At 40.2% G+C, this 23,200-nt stretch overlaps 1 protein-coding gene across 5 annotated transcripts in view; it reads left to right on the forward strand.

Annotated features, from left to right (window-relative positions):
- Window positions 1-23,200, forward strand: part of LOC127446797 (guanine nucleotide exchange factor DBS-like) — an 86,556-nt gene that overhangs the window by 24,635 nt on the left and 38,721 nt on the right. For all 5 annotated transcript variants that reach the window (XR_007898249.1, XM_051708012.1, XM_051708013.1 and 2 more), the window contains 8 exons: window positions 15,191-15,305; window positions 15,392-15,482; window positions 15,780-15,893; window positions 19,658-19,774; window positions 20,334-20,483; window positions 21,463-21,587; window positions 21,749-21,863; window positions 23,060-23,179. Coding sequence is in view for 4 of the 5 variants with exons in the window: in XM_051708012.1 (XP_051563972.1) it covers window positions 15,191-15,305; window positions 15,392-15,482; window positions 15,780-15,893; window positions 19,658-19,774; window positions 20,334-20,483; window positions 21,463-21,587; window positions 21,749-21,863; window positions 23,060-23,179 (947 nt within the window). In the remaining variant the exon portion in view is untranslated. The remainder of the gene's footprint in view (window positions 1-15,190; window positions 15,306-15,391; window positions 15,483-15,779; window positions 15,894-19,657; window positions 19,775-20,333; window positions 20,484-21,462; window positions 21,588-21,748; window positions 21,864-23,059; window positions 23,180-23,200) is intronic.

Genomic DNA, 23,200 nt, shown 5'->3' on the forward strand with positions numbered 1-23,200 from the left:
ATTCAAATAACTGTCCGAATTAAACACTCTAGACACTTTTGTCCATACCGAGTTCAAATGCGAGATGACGGGGTGTAACTTAACTTCACCGGTTAGTTTGATAGACAGGCCCTGCAATGGCGAAATAGGGGCAAGAACTTCTTGTTCAATACAAAACCAAGGAGGGGCCCTTTCAGGTGGAAGCGACCAATGAGCCAAATGTCTGAGACTGAAAGGATAATAATAAAACAAAATCATGAGTAGGCCTAGTCCACCTTTGTCAATCGGCCTATGTAATTTGTTGAAGTGCAATCTGGAACGCTTACCATTCCAAATGAAGGACTTCGCTATACTTTCAAATTGCTTAAAATAAGAGAGGGGGACATCTATAGGGAGTGACTGTAGCAGGTAGTTGAATTTTGGAATACAATTCATTTTAATTACATTGACCTTCCCAATCATCAATAAATGTAGTGAAGCCCACCTGTCCACATCGCTCGAAAATCTTTTTATTAGAGGGTCAAAATTAACTCTAACTAAGTCAGACAAATTTGGTGGAAATAAAATACCCAAATATTTAATGCCCTGTTTGGGCCACTGGAAAGCTAAATGTAAATGGAAAGCGCCTGGCTGGGAAGCCACTACTGGACAGTATGCTGTCAGAGCCAAAGCTTCGGATTTAGACCAACTGACTTTGTATCCTGAGAAGGAATTAATAATTTTGTGGAGGCAAGGCATAATAATAATAATAAAATAATAAAATAATAAAATATCATCTGCATAAAGCAAAAGCTTATGCGCCACACCTCCCGCAATCACCCCTGGAAAATCATCCTCCTTTCTTATCGTGGCTGCTAATGGTTCCAAGAACAATAATGGGGAAAGTGGGCAACCCTGCCGGGTGCCCCTATTCAGAGTAAAATAATCTGAAATTATCTGTTTGTTTGTACTGCTGCTACAAGGTGTCTATAAAGTTAAACTTAATCCAACCAATAAATGTACTCCTGAACCCATACATTTCCAAAATCTTAAAAAGATAATCTCATTCTACCATATCAAATGCCTTTTCGGTGTCGAGTGAGATGGCAGCGACCGGAGTCTGATCATTCACCACTGACTACATGATATTGATGAAACACCTAATATTATCAGAAGAGCTATGGCCACAAATAAACGCCACCTGATCTATATGTATAAGAGATGTCATAACTTTACTTAATTGGTTAGCCAGAATTTTTGACAAAAGTTTTACATCTAGCTGGATCAGGGAAATTGGACGGTAACTTTTACACTCACTTGAATCTTTGTCCTTTTTAAGAATCAGACTGAAACCGGGCTTGTGTCATGGTGGGGGGAAGCTTTCCATTCTTTAATGCTTCTGTATAAACTTCTAGCAAAAGTGAAGCCAATTCTGTTGCACAAGATCAAAAAAATTCAGTGGCAAATCCATCTGGCCCTGGAGCTTTGCCTATAGGCAGGGACTTAATTACCTCGTCAAGCTCCTCCAAGGTTATCTCAGAATGAAGAGAGTTTTTTTGCTCTGTCGTCAGTTTAGGGAATTCTAATGGATCCACAAATTTTCCAATATCTTCATCAGTAGATGAAGACGTGGAACTATAGAGATCAAAATAGAATTCCATAAAAGCATTATTAATATCACTGGCCGAGGTAAATATTTCACTGACAGAAGATTTTACTGAGGGAATGGTGAAAAAAGACCATCCGGACCATCTCTCTGTTTTATATATCTAGCTAAAAGCTTCCCTGCTTTGTCCCCCGACTCAAAATATGACTGTCTTGCCCTGAATAACCAAAACTCCACTTTCCGTGACAAAATAGCATTATATCTATATTTCAATCGGGTCAATTCTCTGAGGCCATCAGACGACATATGACATTTCAGCTCTGCCTCTGCCCTTTTAATATTCCCTAATAATTCCACAAGTTCTTGTGCTTTGGATTTTTTGAGGAATGAGGCATACTGTATGATCCGACCCCTAAGAACCGCCTTAAGTGCCTCCCAAGCCACGCCCACAGAGGATACTGAGGACCAGATGGTCTCCATACAAACATTGATTTCAGCCTTTAACATTTGTTGGAAATCAGGATTTTGCAAAAGGGATACATTAAAGTGCCAACTATATGATTTATTTTTCTCTGTATGTGGCAACATCTCTAAACACACCAGGGCGTGATCTGAGACTGAGATGTTTCCAATTGAGCAATCGACTACAGATGAAGTGAGGGACTTAGATATAATAAAAAAAAAAAAATTATTCTAGAATAGATTTTATGAACTGATGAAAAAAATGCATAGTCCTTACGAGATGGGTTCAAAAGTCACCAGATATCTGCAAGACCAAGATTTTTACACATCCTGTGAAGTGTCACTGTTGCTCTAGGGAGCTTACACACTTTCACTTCACTATGATCAAGGACAGAGTCCATCAAAAGATTAAAGTCTCCTCCCAATATTATATTATATTATATCATATCATAAGGGGTGCCAGCGGTTTGCAACATCCCTTCAAGATCTATAAAAAAGCTCTGGTCATCAGCATTAGGTGCATAAATATTAGCCAAAATCAGCCTTTGTCCCTGAATTTCAACTAAAACAATAATTACTCTTCCTAATTTATCCTTAATCTGTTTGAGATATTTGAATTGTAGATGTTTATTTATCAATATAATAACTCCCCTGCTCTTACTTGACCCAGCACTAAAAAAAACATGTCCACCCTATATCTTCTCAAATTTTTCAGCTTCCTGTGGGGAAAGATGTGTTTCTTGAAGAAACACTATATCATATTTCTTACGCTTAAGAAAAGTAACAACCTTTCTTCTTTTTATGGGGTGCCCCAACCCATTCACATTCCATGTGAAGAGGGATAATCCATTCATATTAACGATTGACATCTTGATATAATAGAAAAACAAATTGTGTGTCAAAAACAAGATTATACAGACCACAATCCCCATTAGTGCAACAATCAACGATGAACGGTGAACCGGTTGCTTATGAATGCAGCAGATGACGTAATCATTCTAATGTCCCGCAGAAAAACTCCGCAAATCAAACCCCAGCCAACAGGAGGCATAAGAACAAAGAACGTGCAGGTTCATCCACAAAACTGTCCCAAAGCAGTGTTAATCCACAAAGCAAACTCCAGCCGTTAGGCGGAACCATCATAAACAGCAGCAAAACAGGAATCCCGGTTCCTCGGGTGATCAAGAGTCAAGTTCACTCAGAGGGCACATGAAAAGAATACACCATGATTTACTCAGATTGCCAACTGTAAAAAAGACATCCTTTGCATGGGCATGTAAACATTTTGCGGTCATCCATAGTGTCTAATCTCAATCTGACTGGGAACTTCAGTGCAGAAGCGATATTCCGTCAATGCAAAAGATTCTTTAAGGAAAAGTGTAATTCCACCAAACAGACTCCAGCCGCCAAGCGGAGTCAACACAAAAAGAAACAAAAATGACACCCAACTTCCTCCAACAATAGAGTCAATGAACAGTGAGTCGATCTACTTACATGAGAAAAACCCAAATGGTTTACTCACTCATAGATTGTATAAAAGACAGTGCTTGTTTCGAACACGTGAATAATTTGCGACCGTCCTTTGTCTCTATTCTCAGTCTGGCCGGAAACATCAGTGCAAAAACGATGCAAGAGTTTCTTACACTCCTTGAATCGCTTGCGTTTCTCTCTTGTCAAATTCGCGAATTCTGGGAACAAGAAAATACTGTGATTCTTCCAAGAAAGCCTTCCTTTGATCCTTGCCTGGCGCAACACAAGATCTTTATCAGATGATCTCAGAAATTTGACCAAAATTGATTGGGGCCTTTTTCCCTCAGTAGATCTACCAGCTGGAACTCTATGAGCTCGCTCGATTTCTAGCCCGCGGCCCGTTATGTCGAGCAGACTCGGAAAGAGTTCATCCAAGAATTTCACCATATTTCTGCCCTCCTCATGCTCAGGAATTCCAACAATTCGGATGTTATTCCTGTGATTACTGTTCTCAAGATCTTCAATTTTTCCAAAACACAATCAACTTTGGTCTTGGGTGGATTAGCCGATAATTCCCTCTCCCATGACTCAAGACAATCGATTCGTCTCTCAACATCCGTCACTCTTATGGCTAACTCAGAGAATTTTGTTTCCATCGCCGTAATCAATCGACGTATAACAGCGAGATCTTCCAAGTCAGCAAGAATCCTCGTCAGCATCACCGACATATTGGAGAGTTGACGCTGGATCTCCTCTCTTGTTGCACCAACCAAATTGAGTCCCTGGTCTGTAGGCCTGACGGAACTTTCATCCTGAGCACGTAAGTGTCTTTTAATGTCTCTAGAGCCCGAGGATTTTGACTTCTTTGCCATATTTTACTTCAAAGAGCAAATGTGTAACTGACTGTATCGAATTTCACCAGGTTATCACATAAAAATAGTTACAAATTTAGCAAAGTGCGTAGAGCTTATTGCTCACACGTCTGCTTCCTGCATGGCGTCACGTGACCTCCGGTCGGTGCTGTTTTTTACATCAGTAATGTCCTGACTATACTTAGTGATCAGATGAAAGCCACTTTAGTGAATTAAAGTACCAATGTAACACTTCTCAATGAAAGGAGGCGGCGAGAACCAGCTTGAGAACTTAAATAATAATTTAATGAACAACTTAAACAAAAACACACAACCATAAACACACACACATTACAGCTGCCTGTAATTCTCTCTCTCTCGAACTGTCATCCCCGGCCGCCTTTATCCCTTGCGTGCCCCATCAGGCTGATTGGGGACCGGGTGTGCATCATTCCAGCCCGGCCCCGCCCTCCTCGGCTCTACATTCCTCCCGGCGTTGCCTCAGGCCGGGGAGCCCCCGGCATGATGTACATCCCCCCTTCCTCTCCGGGGGGCGTGCCTTGCGCCCCGACTGCCGGTGGGTCATCCCTGCCTTCCTCGACTTGGGAGGAGACAGGAGGGTAAAAACAACAACAACACAAAATAGGCGAGGGAAAGGCCAACACGGAGCGAGAGAGAGAGAGGAGAGAGAGAAAAAGAAACTCACCGGTTCTCTGATGCGCCGTCGCATGGTCCTCGATCACTCCTCCACCCTCTCAGGCGGATGGCAGCCGCTCCTCCCCGGGCGGACCGGAGTCAGACCTCCGACCCCCAGCGGACAGAACACCCCTCCGCGTTCCCGGCGTCCCGTGGGGACACTCCTCCGCCCCTGGCAGCGGCCCTACCACTCCAGGCGGTCGGGGAGTCACTTCCCTCCTCCCCCCGCGGACGGTGGTCTTCTCTCAACCCTTCCGCGTTCCCGGGGGACGGCAGGGCACTTGTCCGCCCCCGGCAGCGGCTCCCTCGCTCCAGGCGGTCGGGGAGTCCAGTCCCCACTCGCCTCACGGATGGCGGCCGTTCCCCGCGTCCGGATGGTCGGGCTACTCCGTCCCCCATCGGATGGCAGCGGCGCTCCCCTGGGTGGACGGCAGTGTCGAGGACTCTGCAATGGGAATCCCTCCTCCTTCCCGGGTTTCGGCACCAGTGTAACACTTCTCAATGAAAGGAGGAGGCGCGAACCGGCTTGAGAACTTAAATAATAATTTAATGAACAACTTAAACAAAAACACACAACCATAAACACACACACAGTACAGCTGCCTGTAATTCTCTCTCTCTCGAACTGTCGTCCCCGGCCACCTTTATCCCTCGCGCGCCTCATCAGGCTGACTGGGGACCGGGCGTGCATCATTCCAGCTTGACCCCGCCCTCCTCGGCTCTACAACCAATTTCCTTCCAAAACAGAAAAATCTGTACATTATTCCAAACTTTTGGCTGCCAGTGTATACCCAAATACATGACTTCTTCTTTTACAGGGATACCAAAAATTGATGAAAGATAAAAAAATTTAAGGGCCAATAATTCACATTTATTGATATTTAGGCAAAGTCCTGAGGCTTTAGAGAGTGTATGGACGATATTTACAGCTAAAGGTATTTCACCCACATCTTTTAGTAAAAGAGTGTTTTCTACTAATTGGCTAATGATGATTTCTCTGCCTGCAACTCCTTTTAGAGTACTCTGTTTAATAAAGTCTGTAAGTAATTGTGAGCAAAGTAAAAATAAATATGGAGAAATAGGTAATCCCTGTCTGATACCACATCTAAGATTAAATCTAGGGGAGGTGCCAGTTCACAGTCTGATTGAACAGTTTACCTTTGTATATAATGTTTTAATAGCTTTAATGAAGTAATTACAGAAGCCACATTTTTGAAGGGCAGAATAAATAAATTGATGATCATCTGTATCGAAGGCTTTATAGAAATCCCAAAAAAGGATAAAACTTTGATCTAAATATAGATTAGGCTAATCAATAAGATCTAACACCAAGCAGATATTATTCGAGATATGTCTGTTGTTCATAAAACCTGAATGAATCTCATCAGTAATGGAGTCCAAAGTTTTTTTTGATTCTACTAGCAAATATAAGGGTTAAGACTTTATAGTCATTATTTAGCAAGCAGATTGGTCGCCAATTGTCTAAAAATGTTCTGAATTAAAAATGAATTAAAGTGATCAGTCCTTGTGAAAGGGTGGGCAGAAGTTTCTCATTTTCTTTAAAAAGGTTTAAAAGGAAAGGGGCAAGTTCTACTGAAAAAGATTTGTAAAATTCTGAAGTTATGCCATTTACACCAGGGGATTTATTAACTTTAAGTTTTCCAGTAGCATGTAAAGCTTCCTCCATACATATAGGACTATCACAATGTTCTTTTTTGATCTTCAAACACAGGCTAAAAAGCCAGAGGTGGCATTTTTACTAAATCTTGACTCATAAAGAGAGCTGTAAAAGGTTGAACAATAATCTGCAGTACACTTTTGACCGGGGACTTTAACAAAGCCAATCTCAAATCAGTTGCACCAAAATACCACCAACATATCAGTTTTAACACACGAGGGGACCATTGGTACTTTCCCTTCCGGGATGGCTACAGATCCCTCCCTCGCCCACCATTTGGCAAATTGGACCAATCTTCCGTTCTGCTTCTGCCCTCTTACAGCCAGAAACTGAAACAGGAAGCACCCACCCTCAGAACGATCCAGTGCTGGTCGGACCAATCAGACTCTACGCTACAAGACTGTTTTGACCAAGCGGACTGGGAGATGTTCCGGTCCGCCTCTGATGATGACATCGAGCTTTACGCTGATAGCGTAACATGTTTCATCAGAAAAAGCGTAGAGGACGTTGTTCTGACCAAAACATTACGGATATACCCAGACCAGAAACCTTGGATTAATAGCGATGTTCGCGCAGCACTTGATGCGCGGACCTCCGCTTTTAATTCCGGGAACGCAGAGGAGCATAAACAAGCCAGTTATGCCCTCCAAAAAACTATCAGAACAGCAAAACGTCAGTACAGGAACAAGATTGAAGGACAGTTAAACACCACCAACTCTAGAAGCATGTGGCCGGGAATTAACATCATCATGGACTTTAAAGGGAATAAAAACTCCACCGTGAACACCGCTGCCTCTCTCCCGGGGAACTCAAGATGGCGCCGAGTATGGCTGCTGCATTGCGAGCTCTGACACAACATAGCAATGTTTTGTTTGTTTTGTTTACAGTTCTTATGTTTTTTGTCTTGGATGTTGTCTGCCTTATTGTCTACGACAGACAAACACTTTTGGACATTGGTTCAGCAATCTCACACCGGAAACCGGACTTCACATTCCTCAATGCCGACCCGCTGTTTACAAACATGCAAGCGGAGCCCTTTGTCTGGGCAGCACGGCCGCAGAAACGCGGGAGGAAAAGGGGAAACAGAGCCGGCGTTCCCATCAGAGTAAGACGCCACGCAAATCGACCCCCGCTACCCACTATTCTACTGGCAAATGTTCAGTCTCTGGATAACAAGCTCTGCGAGCTGAAAGCGCGGATCTCTTTCCAACGAGAGACGAGGGACTGCTGCATTATCTGCCTTATAGAAACTTGGATGTCTGCGGAGATTCCAGACTCAGCCATTGAACCCGCGGGGTTCTCCATGCACCGAGCGGACAGAGCGAAAGACCTCTCAGGTAAAACTAGAGGAGGTGGTGTATGTTTTATGATCAACAAATCCTGGTGTGATCAGAGGAACGTACATTCCATCAAGTCTTTCTGTTCTCCTGATCTGGAATTTCTCATGTTTCTGTGTCGACCATTCTGGCTACCGAGGGAATTCACAGCGGTCATTATCACTGCTGTGTACATTCCCCCACAAGCCGATACAGACCGGGCACTCAAGGAACTGTATGGGATTATAAGTGAGCAGGAAACTGCGCACCCTGAGGCCGCGTTCATTGTGACCGGGGACTTTAATAAAGCCAGTTTAAAATCAGTCGCACCAAAATATCATCAGCACATTAGTTTCAACACACGAGGGGACTGGGTTTTGGATCTTTGCTACTCTCCGTTCCGGGATGGCTACAAATCCCTCCCCCGCCCACCATTTGGTAAATAGGACCACTCTTCCATTCTGCTTCTGCCAGCTTACAGGCAGAAATTGAAACAGGAAGCACCCACCCTCAGAACGATCCAGTGCTGGTCAGACCAATCAGACTCTACGCTACAGGACTGTTTTGATCACACGGACTGGGAGATGTTCCGGTCCACCTCTGATGACAACATCGAGCTTTACGCTGATAGCGTAATGTGTTTTATCAGAACGTGCGTAGAGGAAGTGATTCTGACCAGAACTGTACGAATCTATCCGAATCAGAAGCCATGGATCAATAGCGATGTTCGCGCGGCACTTAATGTGCGGATCTCCGCTTTTAATTCCGGGAACGCGGAGGAGCATAAACAAGCCAGTTATGCCCTCCGAAAAACTATCAAAACAGCAAAATGCCAGTACAGGAGCAAGATTGAAGGACAGTTTAACACCACCAACTCTAGAAGCATGTGGCAGGGAATTAACATCATCACGGACTTTAAAGGGAATAAAAACTCCGCCATGAACACCGCTGCCTCTCTACCGGATGAGCTAAATACTTTTTATGCTCGTTTCGAGGGAAATAACACCGTCTCGCGGAGAGAGCTCTCGCGGCTGAAGCTACAGAGGTCAGTTCACTCTCCGTCTCTGTAGCGGATGTAACCCGATCCTTCCGACGGGTGAATATCCACAAAGCCGCGGGCCCAGACGGCATTCTGGGCCGCGTCTTCAGAGCGTGCGCGAACCAGCTGGCTGGTGTTTTTATGGACATTTTCAACCTTTCCCTCTCTTTGTCTGTAGTCCCCACATGCTTTAAAACATCCACCATTGTGCCTGTTCCAAAACAATCAAAAATAACTTGCTTAAATGACTGGCGTCCTGTTGCTCTGACCCCCATCATCAGCAAATGCTTTGAGAGACTAATCAGAGATTACATCTGCTCTGTCTTGCCACTCAATCTTGACCCGCTGCAGTTTGCTTACCGCAACAACCGCTCCACTGATGATGCCATTGCATCTACAATACACACTGCTCTCTCCCACCTGGAAAAAAAGAACACTTATGTGAGAATGTTGTTTGTAGACTACAGCTCAGCATTCAACACCATAGTGCCCTCCAAGCTAGATGAGAAACTCCGGGCTCTGGGCTTAAACAGCTTGCTGTGCAGCTGGATCCTGGACTTCCTGTCAAGCAGACGCCAGGTGGTTAGAATAGGCAGCAACATCTCCTCATCACTGATCCTCAACACTGGAGCCCCACAGGGCTGTGTTCTCAGCCCACTACTGTATTCCTTGTACACACATGACTGTGTGGCAACACATAGCTCCAATGCCATCATTAAGTTTGCTGATGACACGACGGTGGTAGGTCTGATCACTGACAATGATGAAACAGCCTACAGAGAGGAGGTGCACACTCTGACACACTGGTGTCAGGAGCACAACCTCTCCCTCAACGTCAGTAAGACAAAGCAGCTTGTGGTGGACTTCAGAAGAAAAGACAGAGAACACAGTCCCATCACCATCAATGGAGCACCAGTGGAGAGAGTCAGCAGCTTCAAGTTCCTGGGTGTCCACATCACTGAGGAACTCACATGGTCGGTCCACACTGAGGCCGTTGTGAAGAAGGCTCATCAGCGTTGGAATGAACCGCCACATCCTCACTCGGTTCTACACCAGCACTGTAGAGAGCATCCTGACTGGCTGCATCGCCGACTGGTACGGCAATAGCACCGCCCACAACCGCAAAGCCCTGCAAAGGGTGGTGTGAACTGCCAGACACATCATCGGAGGTGAGCTTCCCTCCCTCCAGGACATATATACCAGCGGTGTGTGAAAAAAGCTCGCAGGATCATCTGAGACTCCAGTCACCCGAGCCATGGGCTGTTCTCACTGCTACCATCAGGAAGGCGGTATCGCAGCATCAGGACCCCCACCAGCCGACTACATGACAGCTTCTTCCCCCAAGCAATCAGACTTTTGAACTCTTGATCTCTCACGATCAAAATACATCAGCACTGCACTTTATTAATCTTATTATCTCACACCGGACTGTCATAAATTATATTCTCTCTTAACAACACACTGGCAACTTACTATCAACTGACAGCCTGAATGTCAATACAGTACAATACAACCTACTGTATATTTTATATATACTATATATACTATTTTTTATTGTATAATGTGTATTCTATATTGTGTGTATTGTATACTGTACATTTGTATGTTATTATTTGTATATTGTGTTGTGTGTAATTATGTGTATATTAGATTTTAAATTGTGTTGTGTAAATCTGATGTTTATTGTAAATTGGTATATGTCTCATCACTGTCACGAGTACTATGTTGCTCGGAACTGCACCCAAGAATTTCACACACTATTGCACTTGTGAATATGGTTGTGTGACAATAAAAGTGATTTGATATTTGTTTTTCCATGGAATCGTTCTAATTGGAAAAATTATTCAGAGTTTTGTTCACCACTCTCTAACCATCTCTGTCTAGATCTAACAAAGGCCCATTCTGCTTTCCTTTTATAAACATCATCTAAGTGGTTTTGAAGTGTATTCAGTTCAAGTTTTTCACTGTCTGAAAGATTTGGGAGAGGTCTTAGAGCAAATGCAGTTATTTTAGGAACTATGGTCTCTTTAAGTCTTCTAGCTTTTGACAATGAACTTCCAAATTTTCTTAAATATTTAGCAACTTCGAATTTAAGTAGTTCCCAGTTTTGATAGTAAACCTGATGAAACATGTCACGGTATCTGCATAGGCAGACCGGAACATCTCCCAGTTCACGTGATGAGTAGCATAGTGTCTGATTGGTCCAACCAGCACTGGATCGTTCTGAGCGTGGAAGCTTCCTGTTTCCTGTTTATCTGCTCTGTTATCTGGCTCTTGAAATTTAGATATTATCCAGGGAGCAACATAATTGTTTTTGTAAGGATCCATGGAAAAGAAAAATCACAAATGAGATCTCTTTAAAGGTATAGTTCATCCAAAAATGAAAATACTCTCATTATTTACTCACCCTCATGCCATTCCAGATGTGTATGACTTTCTTTCTTCTGCTGAGTACAAACAAAGATTTTTAGAAGAATATCTCAGCTCTGTTGGTCCATACAGTGCAAGTGAATGGTGACCAGAACTTTGAATCTTGAAAAAACACAAAGGCAGCATAAAAGTAATTCACATGACTCCATTGGTTTAATTTATGACTTCTTTAGTGATCTTATCGATTTTGGGTGAGAACAGAGCAAAATATAGCACCTTTTTCACTGTGCATCTTGCCATTTCAGTCTCTAGGCACCATCATGATTTCATGCTCGATTACACCTCCTAGTGTTTGGGGCTAGAAAATGTAATCAAGCTTGAAATCATGATCGCCATGGAGACTGCTGATGTCAAGATTTATAGTAAAAAATGTTTCTTCTCACCCAAAACCGATTGGATCGCTTCAGAAGATGGATTAAAACACTGGAGTCATATGGACAACTTTTATGCTGCCTTAATGTGCTTTTTTGGTCACCATTTAGTCGCATTAAATGGACCTACAGAGCTGAGATATTATTCTAAAAATCATTGTTTGTTTGTGTTCAGCAGAAGAAAGAAAGTTTTACACATCTGGGATGGCATGAGGGTGAGTAAATGATGAGAGAATTTTCATATTGGGTGAACTATTCCTCTAACATCCCAACCGACAGCAGTGAGATTAAATGGAGAGCAAATGGAGAGTTTGCTTATGCCTCCTGCTTCTTGAAAATGTCTCCTGAGAAAAGATGGCAGTAATTTCACACATGTCTCTAGAGTTTCAGAAGAGATTTGTGCTCAGATTTGCCAAGATACCAAAGTCTGCAATCAAAAGTCAGAGACTTCAGTATGAACTCAAACATTTCTCATCTAATTCATCCAAAACAAAAGTACATGGGCTATGCTGTCCACATTATTTTTATAGTTATATATTCTTACTGTGTCAACAGTTGTTTCTGTTGTGTGTATTTATATTTTTGTGTTGACATTTTCCCAAGGAAATTTTGTATAAATTTACACATGAACACACACACACATACACAAACATTTAATATATTCTGTTAGGTGATACGTGTAGGTGACTTCACGTTTCTTCATCTCTGGGTAATCAAAAAAATATATTGTGTTATAAAAGTTCTTAACCCTTTACAGTTAGGTTCCATTTATTAACATTAGTTAACAACATTACTTAACATGAAATAACTGAACAATACTTCAACAGCATTTACTAATTTTGGTTAATGTTAGTTTCAGCAGATACTAATACATTTTTTAAATTAAAAGTTGTTTTAGTTTACATTAGTTAATGCACTATGAATTAACAATAAACAGTTTAATTTTATTAACAAAGATTAATAAATGCTGTTAAAAGTCTATTGTTTATTGTTTGTTCATTAACTAATGTTGAATGGAACCTTATTGCAAAGTGTTACCAGATTTCTTTAATAAAAGCACAACACCAAAGCTCAAATCATTAATGTACCTATTTGAATTTGTAGCAGATTATAAACACTAGTACACATGTGCAAGTACGCACGACTCTGTGTGTAGATTTGTTAGTCAAAACTCTCCTTCCGTAATTTCCTGCTATATGTCAAGGATGGGAGAAGAATAATAATAAAAAAAGGCATTGGTGGGGGGAAAGGGCATTTTGTTACATGAAGGAATGTTAGAACAAACATACACATTGCAGCATTGAGGGTTTCATCTGAAAGCATGTGGTTCTTTCTGACAGGTTTGTTACCGTTAGACTGAACCAGAGTAAACAAAGATTGCACAATCCCTGTCCTGTTGTCATGGAGACAAGAAGGCATGACTTGCCAAATTAATATTTTTATCACATGGGGATCTTTACCCAGTGGCTTTCTTTGTTTCTCTCTCTCATTCCATTCCATCATCCTCTGTCTTACCAATGCAACGTCACCACATATCCCCCTCCCAATTTAGAAAAGGAGCAAATAGAGGGGAATTAAGTGACTGAGTCTCGCTTTATACATTGTTACGATCATGGTTTCTTTCCTGGGGGAATGCTGACAACACTAATGTCATCTCGACATTTATTAGTGGTGCTTGATAAGGCTATTGCTTTTCAGAACCACTAACCTTAAAGGATTAGTCCACCCAAAAATGAAAATTCAGTCATTGTTTACTCACCCCTGTGTTGTTATTACCCCATATGACTTTCTTTCTTTTTCTTAACACAAAGGTAGAAATTGTGGAAAAATTTTTTGCTCAGTGATGTCATGTAATGGCAGTTTATGGTGACCAAAAGAATGCAAAAGTATAATTCAGAAGTCTAATAAATTATTCCATGGGACTCATGATTGTTATGAAAGCTTACGATAAGGTTTGGTGAGAAACAAACTGAAATTTTATGTATTATTTCATGAAAATGTTCACTGACCGTTGATCTTCTGTCCGTGTTCATAATAGGGCACGAGAGCAAGAGTTCACGCAGCCCCCTCGCGACATTGGGGCATTCAAGTGATTCATTTATTTGAATGGCCACAGTCACACCATGCCCTAAGCTGACGGCAAATGACACACAGTAAAAGGTATATTTTTTATGGTAATCAGAGTTTTTGTACTAACTAGCAGTCGGCATCGCGCACGTAACTCCCTCCACTGTGAACTGGTTCAGGTCCAAAAACGTACAAAAAAAAATAAAATAAGGCTGGGCATAAAAATGCATAAATTCTGCGACTGCAAACTATTTAGACATGTTTAGTAAGTTCTGTTCTCTGTTTTGTGTGCAGCTGTGTTGTGTTCTGTTGTCGCTATCGCTGTGGCGGACCTGTTTTTAGATAAACAAGTTTTTGCTTGAACGCCACAATGTCGCGAGGGGGCTTCATGAACTTATGCTCTCACGCCCTATCATGAACGCACACAGGAGATCAATGGTCAGTGACCATTTTCTCTAAATAATACATTCGATTCTGGTTTGTTTCTCACCAAACCTTATTGTATGCTTAAATAACAATCAAGAATCTCATGGAATAATTGAGTAGACTTCTAAAATATACTTTTGTGTCCCTTTGAAGCTTGAAGAGGTAGTCACTATAAACTGCCATTGCATGACATCACGGAGCACAATTTTTTTTTCACAATTTCTCCCTTTGTATTATGAAAAATAAAAAAAATCATATGGGGTAACAACAACACGTGTGAGTAAACAATGACTGAATTTTCATTTTTGGGTGAACTATCCCTTTAAGTATTAAACTATGCCGTGTAACTTGTCCCGCACCAATTGTGCCATGAATACGAATGGTGCCTCAAATTGTACAGCTTGTTGAGGATAGTTGTGCTAATACTATGATTGTAACCTGCCGTACAATAAAATGAGTGAAAAAAATCCCATACACTTACTGTCCATTGAATGAGAGACCAGAATATAATAGAAACATTAGCCTCAACACTGACGGTAAAAACACCAAAAAGGCGATCTGGGATTGTGTTGGTATTTGGCTCTCGCAGCGCTCTCTAACAACTGTTCAGTAGCAATAGCACACAACAAGAAGACTGACGCAGCATAGAGATGGTGGGAGCAAGTTTTAAGCCAACACATAAGAAACCTTTAGTGACAACGGAGCACCTGTTCTAGTTTGCACGGCCCTCTGGTGTTAATTGCCTCTTGCTGTTTGTACACAGAACAGATCACAGGAACAGGTTTTTTTCTTAGATTCTCTGATTTTAATCGCTCTTTAGGGGGAAGAGGACAGGATGGAAGCCCTATCATTATCTTCCCAGAATTTCCTTCATTTTGTGAAATTGGAGATCAAGAGTTTCGTAATGTTCTCACCTACCTGACAAGTGTTCCCAGGTAAACACACATACTTGCTGTTTTCATGGCACTTTGATTATCATACATGCTGACAGCATTAACGCATGTGCATGTGTCTTCACTAGTCTGAGCACAGCAGGTGTGGGCTTTATCGTAGTGATTGACAGGCGCCAGGATCGATGGACTTGTTTAAAGAGAACATTACTGCGTATCTCAGTAAGTCCAACTGCATTTCTATATTCCTGTGAATCACCGCTTATCAATGAAAATACTGTCACAGTCTTCCTTCATAGTCTCATTGCTGTTGTTATATTTCACAAACATCTAGATGCTTGAAATATTGACATGTTCATTGTTTGATTCAAGGTCAAATTTGTTGTCATTGTTCTTTTTAAATAGATTGTCTTTTAATGTGTTAATATATTACTTTTAATTTTCTTTGCCTGTTCATTCTTACATATGTGTGTGCTTGTGTACAGATTCTTGATTGTGTGTTTGCATGTATGTATGTAGGGCTGGTTTCCTGGTAATCTTCGGTTTGTTCTGGTGCTGAGTCCCAGTGCCATCCTGCAGCGAATGCTGTCTGATGTGTTCTTCAAACTCCACAGAGACGACTTTAAAGTACCGGTAAGTAGCCTGAACGTGTGTTGTTGTGTATACTATACACTCACTGAGCACTTTATTAGGAACACCTGTACACCTACTTATTCATGCAGTTATCTAATTAGCCAATCATGTGGCAGCAAAGCATAAAATCATGCAGATACGGGTCAGGAGCTTCAGTTAATGTTCATTCACATCAACCATCAGAATGGGGAAAAAATGTGATCTCAGTGATTTCGACCATGGCATGATTGTTGGTGCCAGACGGGCTGGTTTGAGTATTTCTGTAACTGTTGACCTCCTGGGATTTTCACGCACAACAGTCTCTATAGTTTACTCAGAATGGCGCCAAAAGCAAAAAACATCCAGTTAGCGGCAGTTCTGCAGACGGAAACACCTTGTTGATGAGAGATATCAACGGAGAATGGCCAGACTGGTTTGAGCTGACAGAAAGGCTACGGTAACTCAGATAACCACTCTGTACAACTGTGGTGAGAAGAATAGCATCTCAGAATGCACAACACGTTGAACCTTGAGGTGAATAGGCAACAACAACGGAAGACCACGTCGAGCACTTGATTAGGACCATAATGTTCCTAAAAAAGTGTTTAGCAGGGTTTCCGCGGGTCTTAAAAAGGTCTTTAAAAGTCTTAATTCACCCTTCCGCAAATTAAGGCCTTCAAAAGGTCTAAAATCGGAACAACAAGTCTTAAATTCATAAGGTCATGGCATTAAATGTTATGAGGTATTGTTTTCTCATTGCTTTTAAGTAGGGTGACTAGACGTCCCATTTTTAAGAGGTGTGTCCTGGTGCGTTTGGGCTTTCATTGGCCACATCTCTTTTCTAGGTTCCTACGGCAACGGCGGGCAGTCACGTGCACATGTTTATCAGCATACTTGGTCGTGATTGGTTAATATATCAAAGTCTCTTTCATGGCAAGTCAGTCCACTCTGCGGTCATCTTTGGAACGCTCTCGGGCAGGCTGGGCAGCTGTTTTCTTTGTAAACAAGTGACATAAAAATATAGCTCCTACCTACTTGGATGGGGAAGGACTGAAATTTCCAAAAAGGTTGGTCAAGATGCAGACTATAAATTGTAGTGTATAGTTGGTTCGGTTTAAATATTGTTTGTTTATTTGTTTTTGCTTCTTTTCTAAAATCTCCTGATTATTTTAGTTTTCTGTTGCACCCAGAGTTCAGCGTGAGCCGTGTGGCAAAAATAGGCTCGGTGCCGAAACTATCCGCTCACTGCCGCTTCTGGGACGCTTCACCTTATGACTCACACTTGCAATGTAAAGGGTGTAATCTGTTAATATCAGCGCCGAAATGAATCGGCGCTCACACCCCACTCATGGAGGATATGTGAAACCGGCGTAACACGTTAATATGTAAGAGAGTCACTGTTAATGTCCCCACGAACACGGAGGTAAATCAGACAATGTCACATTCAGACAGTTACACTGCACTTTGTACGTAGTACAAGCACTTACATGTTGAGATGTGGGGGTTGTATTTTGAATTTTTGGTTACAGTGTTGTGAATTTTGTGTTAAAATGTGTACCTGCTAAATATCGCTAAATATTCATTGAACAGTATACATAATATGTGACAGTATGTGCTGCTTCATTTGTCAGAAGGTTATAGAGCAGTGTGTAGAGGAATATAGCTGATACAGTCAGAGGTCGACTAATAGTGGATTTTACAATACCGATAATTTAGTTGGGCAGTACCAGCCGATAACCGATTAATCAACCTATAGTTTTTAAAATTGATACTGAATGAAAAAATAACACTCAAAGTAAAATAGTGCTGAACTTTATTACAAAAATAAACAGTACTGACTGAACCATGAAAATGTATTGTACTTTTTTAATGAAATAAATATATAAATATTAATATATATGAACTAATTTTCAAATTTTAAAGTCAGCTGATTTTTAAATTGACGTTGTTTCCTTGGTCCACAAGAGGGCGCAATAAATACATAAACCATTCAACACCGTTATATTATTGCATAGAACATTCCTGTCCTGGCTGTTAAAAAAGAGCATTTCATTTTCAACTAATGTGCTTAAAATAAATAAATAAGTTTTAGTCAGTCCATATTCTCAAATGTTAAGTCAAAAGTAAAATGAGGGGGGGGAAACGCTTCAATAGACAGTTCACATGGTGTTACACTTTCACTCCTTCCTACTACTCTAGACTCAAGCTTCATAATAACAGCGAAATACCACATTGATTTTTATTCAGTACAGTTGTATGTAGAGTAGCAATATTCACAGATAGCAGTGGTATTCGGCTGAACTCGGTGGTGAAGCGGCTCAGACTATGAGCTCAGGACAGGGGCTGTTCAAACAGATGGAACACAACAGACTGGAACTGAACGCAAGAATCTCGAGACACATATTTCCAAGTTGAACATCTTTCCTGACAAAGCATTTAAACATTTCATTGTTTAATCTGCGAAATGTTTATAAGAGAGCAAGATGCAATGGCCAAAGACCCCCACCAACTCTAAGGGGCTGTTCACACCAAACGCTTTTGCAACCATCCATTTGTTTTTCTATGTAAACACGCGCTAGATGAACGTCTTTGTTTCCCTTTGTTTTTGTTTATTCAGTGTCTCGTGCAGGAGCGCTGTTTTTAGATGATGTGTCTAATTAAAAAAACTTTAAAAGCATATTGAGACACCTGCTTTCTGTTAAATTGTATTTGTTGCACTGTGTCTTGCCTTTTTTAGTGCAAGAATGTGATCGATCTGAAGTCATCGTATTACAGAGAGGATACAATTGTTTACTGAAATCAGATGCGTTTCTGATTTGTTTATACGTTTCTCTCGGCTGCATGAAGATATTAATTTGCTTTCTCACATCTCTAGCTGTAAATATGCAACTTAGCTGGCTAAAGAATGCATAAATGTGACCAGCTGGGTATAAACTAATGCATATAGATGGTAATAGATGGTAACAATCGTGACACTTAAACATTTAGGTAGGACTTGCATGTATTTTTGTCACATTGTTCTAACCGCTTGAGGTTAGCTTTAATGTTAGCGTCCTCTCAGCCTTGTCGGCAAACATACTGTTGTTTTCTACTAATTCAGCATCTAGTCAACATATTAATGACTTTATAATGATATGACAATGTGTACTGTAGTGTACTGTGTACATACCTTTTCATTGTTGATGTTTTAAATCCGCATCTGAAGTGTTCCACTCCATGCAGAGTGTAGTCTTACGTGTCAAAACAAACACCACAAGGCATCAGTGAAGTGATAATTGTTATTTCGCCTCTAGAGGCCGTTTCATACTGTATAACATCAGCGGACCCTTCCCAGCCGCTCCAGCACCGGACGCAATGGGGAAAACTATCGGTGTGGATTTTTGCTGATAACCGATAGTTCCAGAAATCTGTTATCTGTGCCGATTAATCAGCAAAACCGATATATCGGTCGACCTCTAGATACAATGGGTCTCATCAGAAGGTAAAAGTTATTTCCACATTCTGGTGGTTGGGAGATTTATTGAAAGCTGCATTTTTAAACTTGCTCCCTAAACATTTACATTTAGAGAACATATTGACATATTGTGTTCCCTTCAATTGATTCCTTAAATTTTCTTTAGTTGGTCTTAAAGTCTTAAATTTAGCTTCATAAAACCTGCAGAACCCAGGTTTAGTGAGTGTATACACAACTACTATATAAACTTAATATTTATATGTATGTTTGCACACCTGTGTGTGAATGTCATGTTGTTGTAAATCATAAAACCTGTGTGTTTGAATTGAAGGTTATTATGCTAAGCTCAGTGACTGATCTGCACTCTTATATTGAGCGGAGTCAACTGACACAAGAACTGGATGGCTCTCAGTACTATTGCCACAAGACCTGGATCTCTCATCGCACCGTAAGAACAAACTCACTGTCAAAACACCCTAAAGACACTGCTATACAATAACCATTTAGTAAAAACCTTACTACTTACAATGGCCACCAAAATGCTTATGGACATTTAAATTACACTTAAAAATGTATGAATTTCATGGCATAGACAGCAATATCAAAACAAGTGGCACCCGAATCCACAAACAAATAATGCTAGACGAGGGGTTGGCAACCTTTTTGACATGCAGTGCCATTTTTTATTTTCCTGGTCAATGGCTGTTAACTAACTAGTGTCAAGGTGAATTTTAGTAGATGTTTGAAGTCTTGTCCCTTCAGGTTTAACCATTAAGCACAGACATGTTCCACAAACAGAAGGTGTCCGATTTGTGTATTTTTTTGCTTTAGAAGTGTATTTGTGCTATATTTCTTTCATATAAATGCAACTTGGTTTGATAATTTGTTATAAATTCAGTTACATTTAAAGTTAAGTTTAATTCTCCAAAATTCTGTACACAAAACAAGTTATAATAGTGAAATGTATCATACAGTATGTGCATTTTATGATCTCTTTGTGCCTGTAGGATCTCGAAAACTTTGCTGCATCAGTGAAGAGAATGGCTCAGAGACTACAAGTGTTTGGCAGGGAACTGGCAGAAACGGAACTTCCTAACAACCTTCTAACAGCCAGCAATCTGCTGAATGCACACGCCAGCAAGAAAGACAGTTTGAAAGTATTTATCAAAAACACTTCTCAAGCATTCAGTATGTGCCAGTAACTCAGTAGGAATTCCTACGTGTTTATAATTTTGGTAACAGTGTTGGGGAGTAACGGAATACATGTAACAGGATTACATATTTAAAATACAAAATATTAGTAACTATATTCCACTACAGTTACAATTTAAGTCATTGGGAATCAGAATACAATTACATTCAAAAAGTATTTTGATTACTGAAGAGATTACTTTGCATTTTATCGTTATTTGTTTCATGTAGTATTTAGTCTATTCAGTTGGAAAACATTTATCTATATAAATAATGCGATCAGAAGAAGATGTGTTTGTGTACACTGTGGGGTTTTGAAGCAAGTTTGGAGCAGCAGAAATAGTTAACCTTATGTAAACTGCTATGTGAACATTTAGCTTTATGCTATGCTAAAATGCTATTTCTAGCCTTTTTACATGCACCTGTTACCAGGCAAAATTATTTATTTGTATATTCAGAAAATCCACATTAGGTCATATTTTTTTCTCTCTAGTAAGATATTTGATTGCAAGGCAATGATGTACTGCAAAAATCTTTTTCTTGATGAGAATTTTTGTATTGTTTTCTTTGTAAAAAAAAAAAATATCTGAAAATCCTTAAAACAAGATAAATTTGCTTTATCTTGATTTAGAAGCAACACTGCATAAAATATTTAGGCTTTTTTCAGATAATGTTTTTTTAATGTGTCTTACTGTACTGGCAGATTTTTTTTGTACTTGTTATTAACTTATTCATAGTCAAAACAAGTAAAACAAATCTGCCAGTGCTGAAGAAGTAATCCAAAGTATTTAGGTTACATTACTGGCCTTGAGAAATACGTTACAAATTACATTTTTCAGCAGGTATTCTGTAATCTGTAGTGGAATACATTTTAAAAGTAACCCTCCCAACCCTGTTTGGTAATAACACTATTCTCTCCTTCCTTGCTCATTGTTTTGTCTTTAGGAAGAGATGGCAGGTGCTCTCAGCCAAGGACGCAAACTTCTGGAGAACATTAGAGAACCAGTGCGCAGGGACCCAGACAGCAGTCTGAATCCTGATCAGCTGGAGAACCTTGCTACAGTGCACAGGCGAGTCTGGAACTTTTTCAATATTATTTATTGTAAAATCAATTAAGATGTGCTCTGAGGCTTGTTCAAGAGACATTTTATTAATACCTTAATATATTGTTGTTGTACAGCATCAACTATAAATGTAGATTTTATAAAAAAAATTCTCTGTCATCTTGCAGGCTATTATCCCAGTTGAATGATAGCTCTACAGCATTTGATGACTTCTGGCTCCAGCATCGAAATAAGCTGGAGTTGTGTTTGAAACTCTGCCAGTTTGCCTACAACTTTCAACAGGTCTTGCCTTAAAAATACTCTTATTTTGTTTCTCATTATCATCTTTTTATTGGGTAAATCTCACAAACTTTTGTCAAGAACCTGGCCAGGTCACATTTCTCCCAAAAAAAAAAAAAACAAACAAAAAAAAAACATTTATTTATAAATTAATTTCATTTAGAAAATAAAAACCATTTTAGTACCATCAACATTTTTTTTAATTGTGACATTTATTTTTAACATCAGCATTATATTTAAAGGCAGTACAACAAATACTTCCATAATGTATAAATACTAGTGCTGTCAGTTGATTAATTTTTTTCATTACGATTAATTGTTTAATTTTTCATAGTTAATCGTAGATTTTCGTAGATTTTGAAAGTGCTGAAATTTGACTCTATATATACTTATTTTCCTGTCAAAATGCATTTATTTAATTCTTAGGAAAGAAAACAAAACAATATGTAACAATAATGCTTTATTAACATTTCCAAACAAAGACTTCTACAGTATACATATATAGAAATGCACTAAAATAGCACCAATTCAAGTAACATTAAACATTTTCCAAAGTCTATGTGGGAGGTTAACAAATGAAAAGAGCTAGTCCCCATAGGTTGCGTATTGATTGCAATGTGCATTAAATCTCTTAAAATCTCATCCTCTGCAATATTAATCGGCTGGCAGTCTGTGGCTGTCAACTTTGCTATAGTAATCATGAAGCAGCATTCATGATTTGCATCAACGCCATCATCAAGCACTACTTTGAAGTCCACATGAAAAGTGCTGCCGATAACTTTTTTTGCTTTTAGCGCTGGCACTGCCCATGTAATGATACTTCATCCGAACTGGTGTTTTAGTGATAGTTAAGACATGAAGTCACAAGTCCCATCTGGGTTTGTTTTGTACAACAATATGCGTTAAGAGGTCCTTTCCCCATCACATGATCACTGGTACGGAATGGCTGTGCGTGTGTTTGTATGTGGTGTGCACATCAGTGTAATGTCCCGGACACATAACAAAGGTTCCGTCCTACTCCAACAAGTGTTTAGAACTCACATAGTGCTGAATAATATTTGTATTAAAATAATGTTACAAAAAAGGTGAATTGTACCCAGACATGTTCTTGACAGGTTTCATGAGCTTCACCCTGTTGCAGAGCATTAGGATTTACTAACAATATTTGTAAACTGTTTTCTTTTGCTATATTCTTGTAGGTGCAAACAGATTTGGAACATGCAACAGACACACTAAATGCTTTCTTAGATGTTGGAATAAGCTCTTCCCAAACAGAACACCTCCTTGAAGAGCTGACCAATCATGAAGAGAAGGCCTTTGTGAGTCTCCACCCACTGCAT

This window comes from Myxocyprinus asiaticus, chromosome 10, assembly GCF_019703515.2.
Source record: "Myxocyprinus asiaticus isolate MX2 ecotype Aquarium Trade chromosome 10, UBuf_Myxa_2, whole genome shotgun sequence".
Classification (NCBI taxonomy): domain Eukaryota; kingdom Metazoa; phylum Chordata; class Actinopteri; order Cypriniformes; family Catostomidae; genus Myxocyprinus; species Myxocyprinus asiaticus.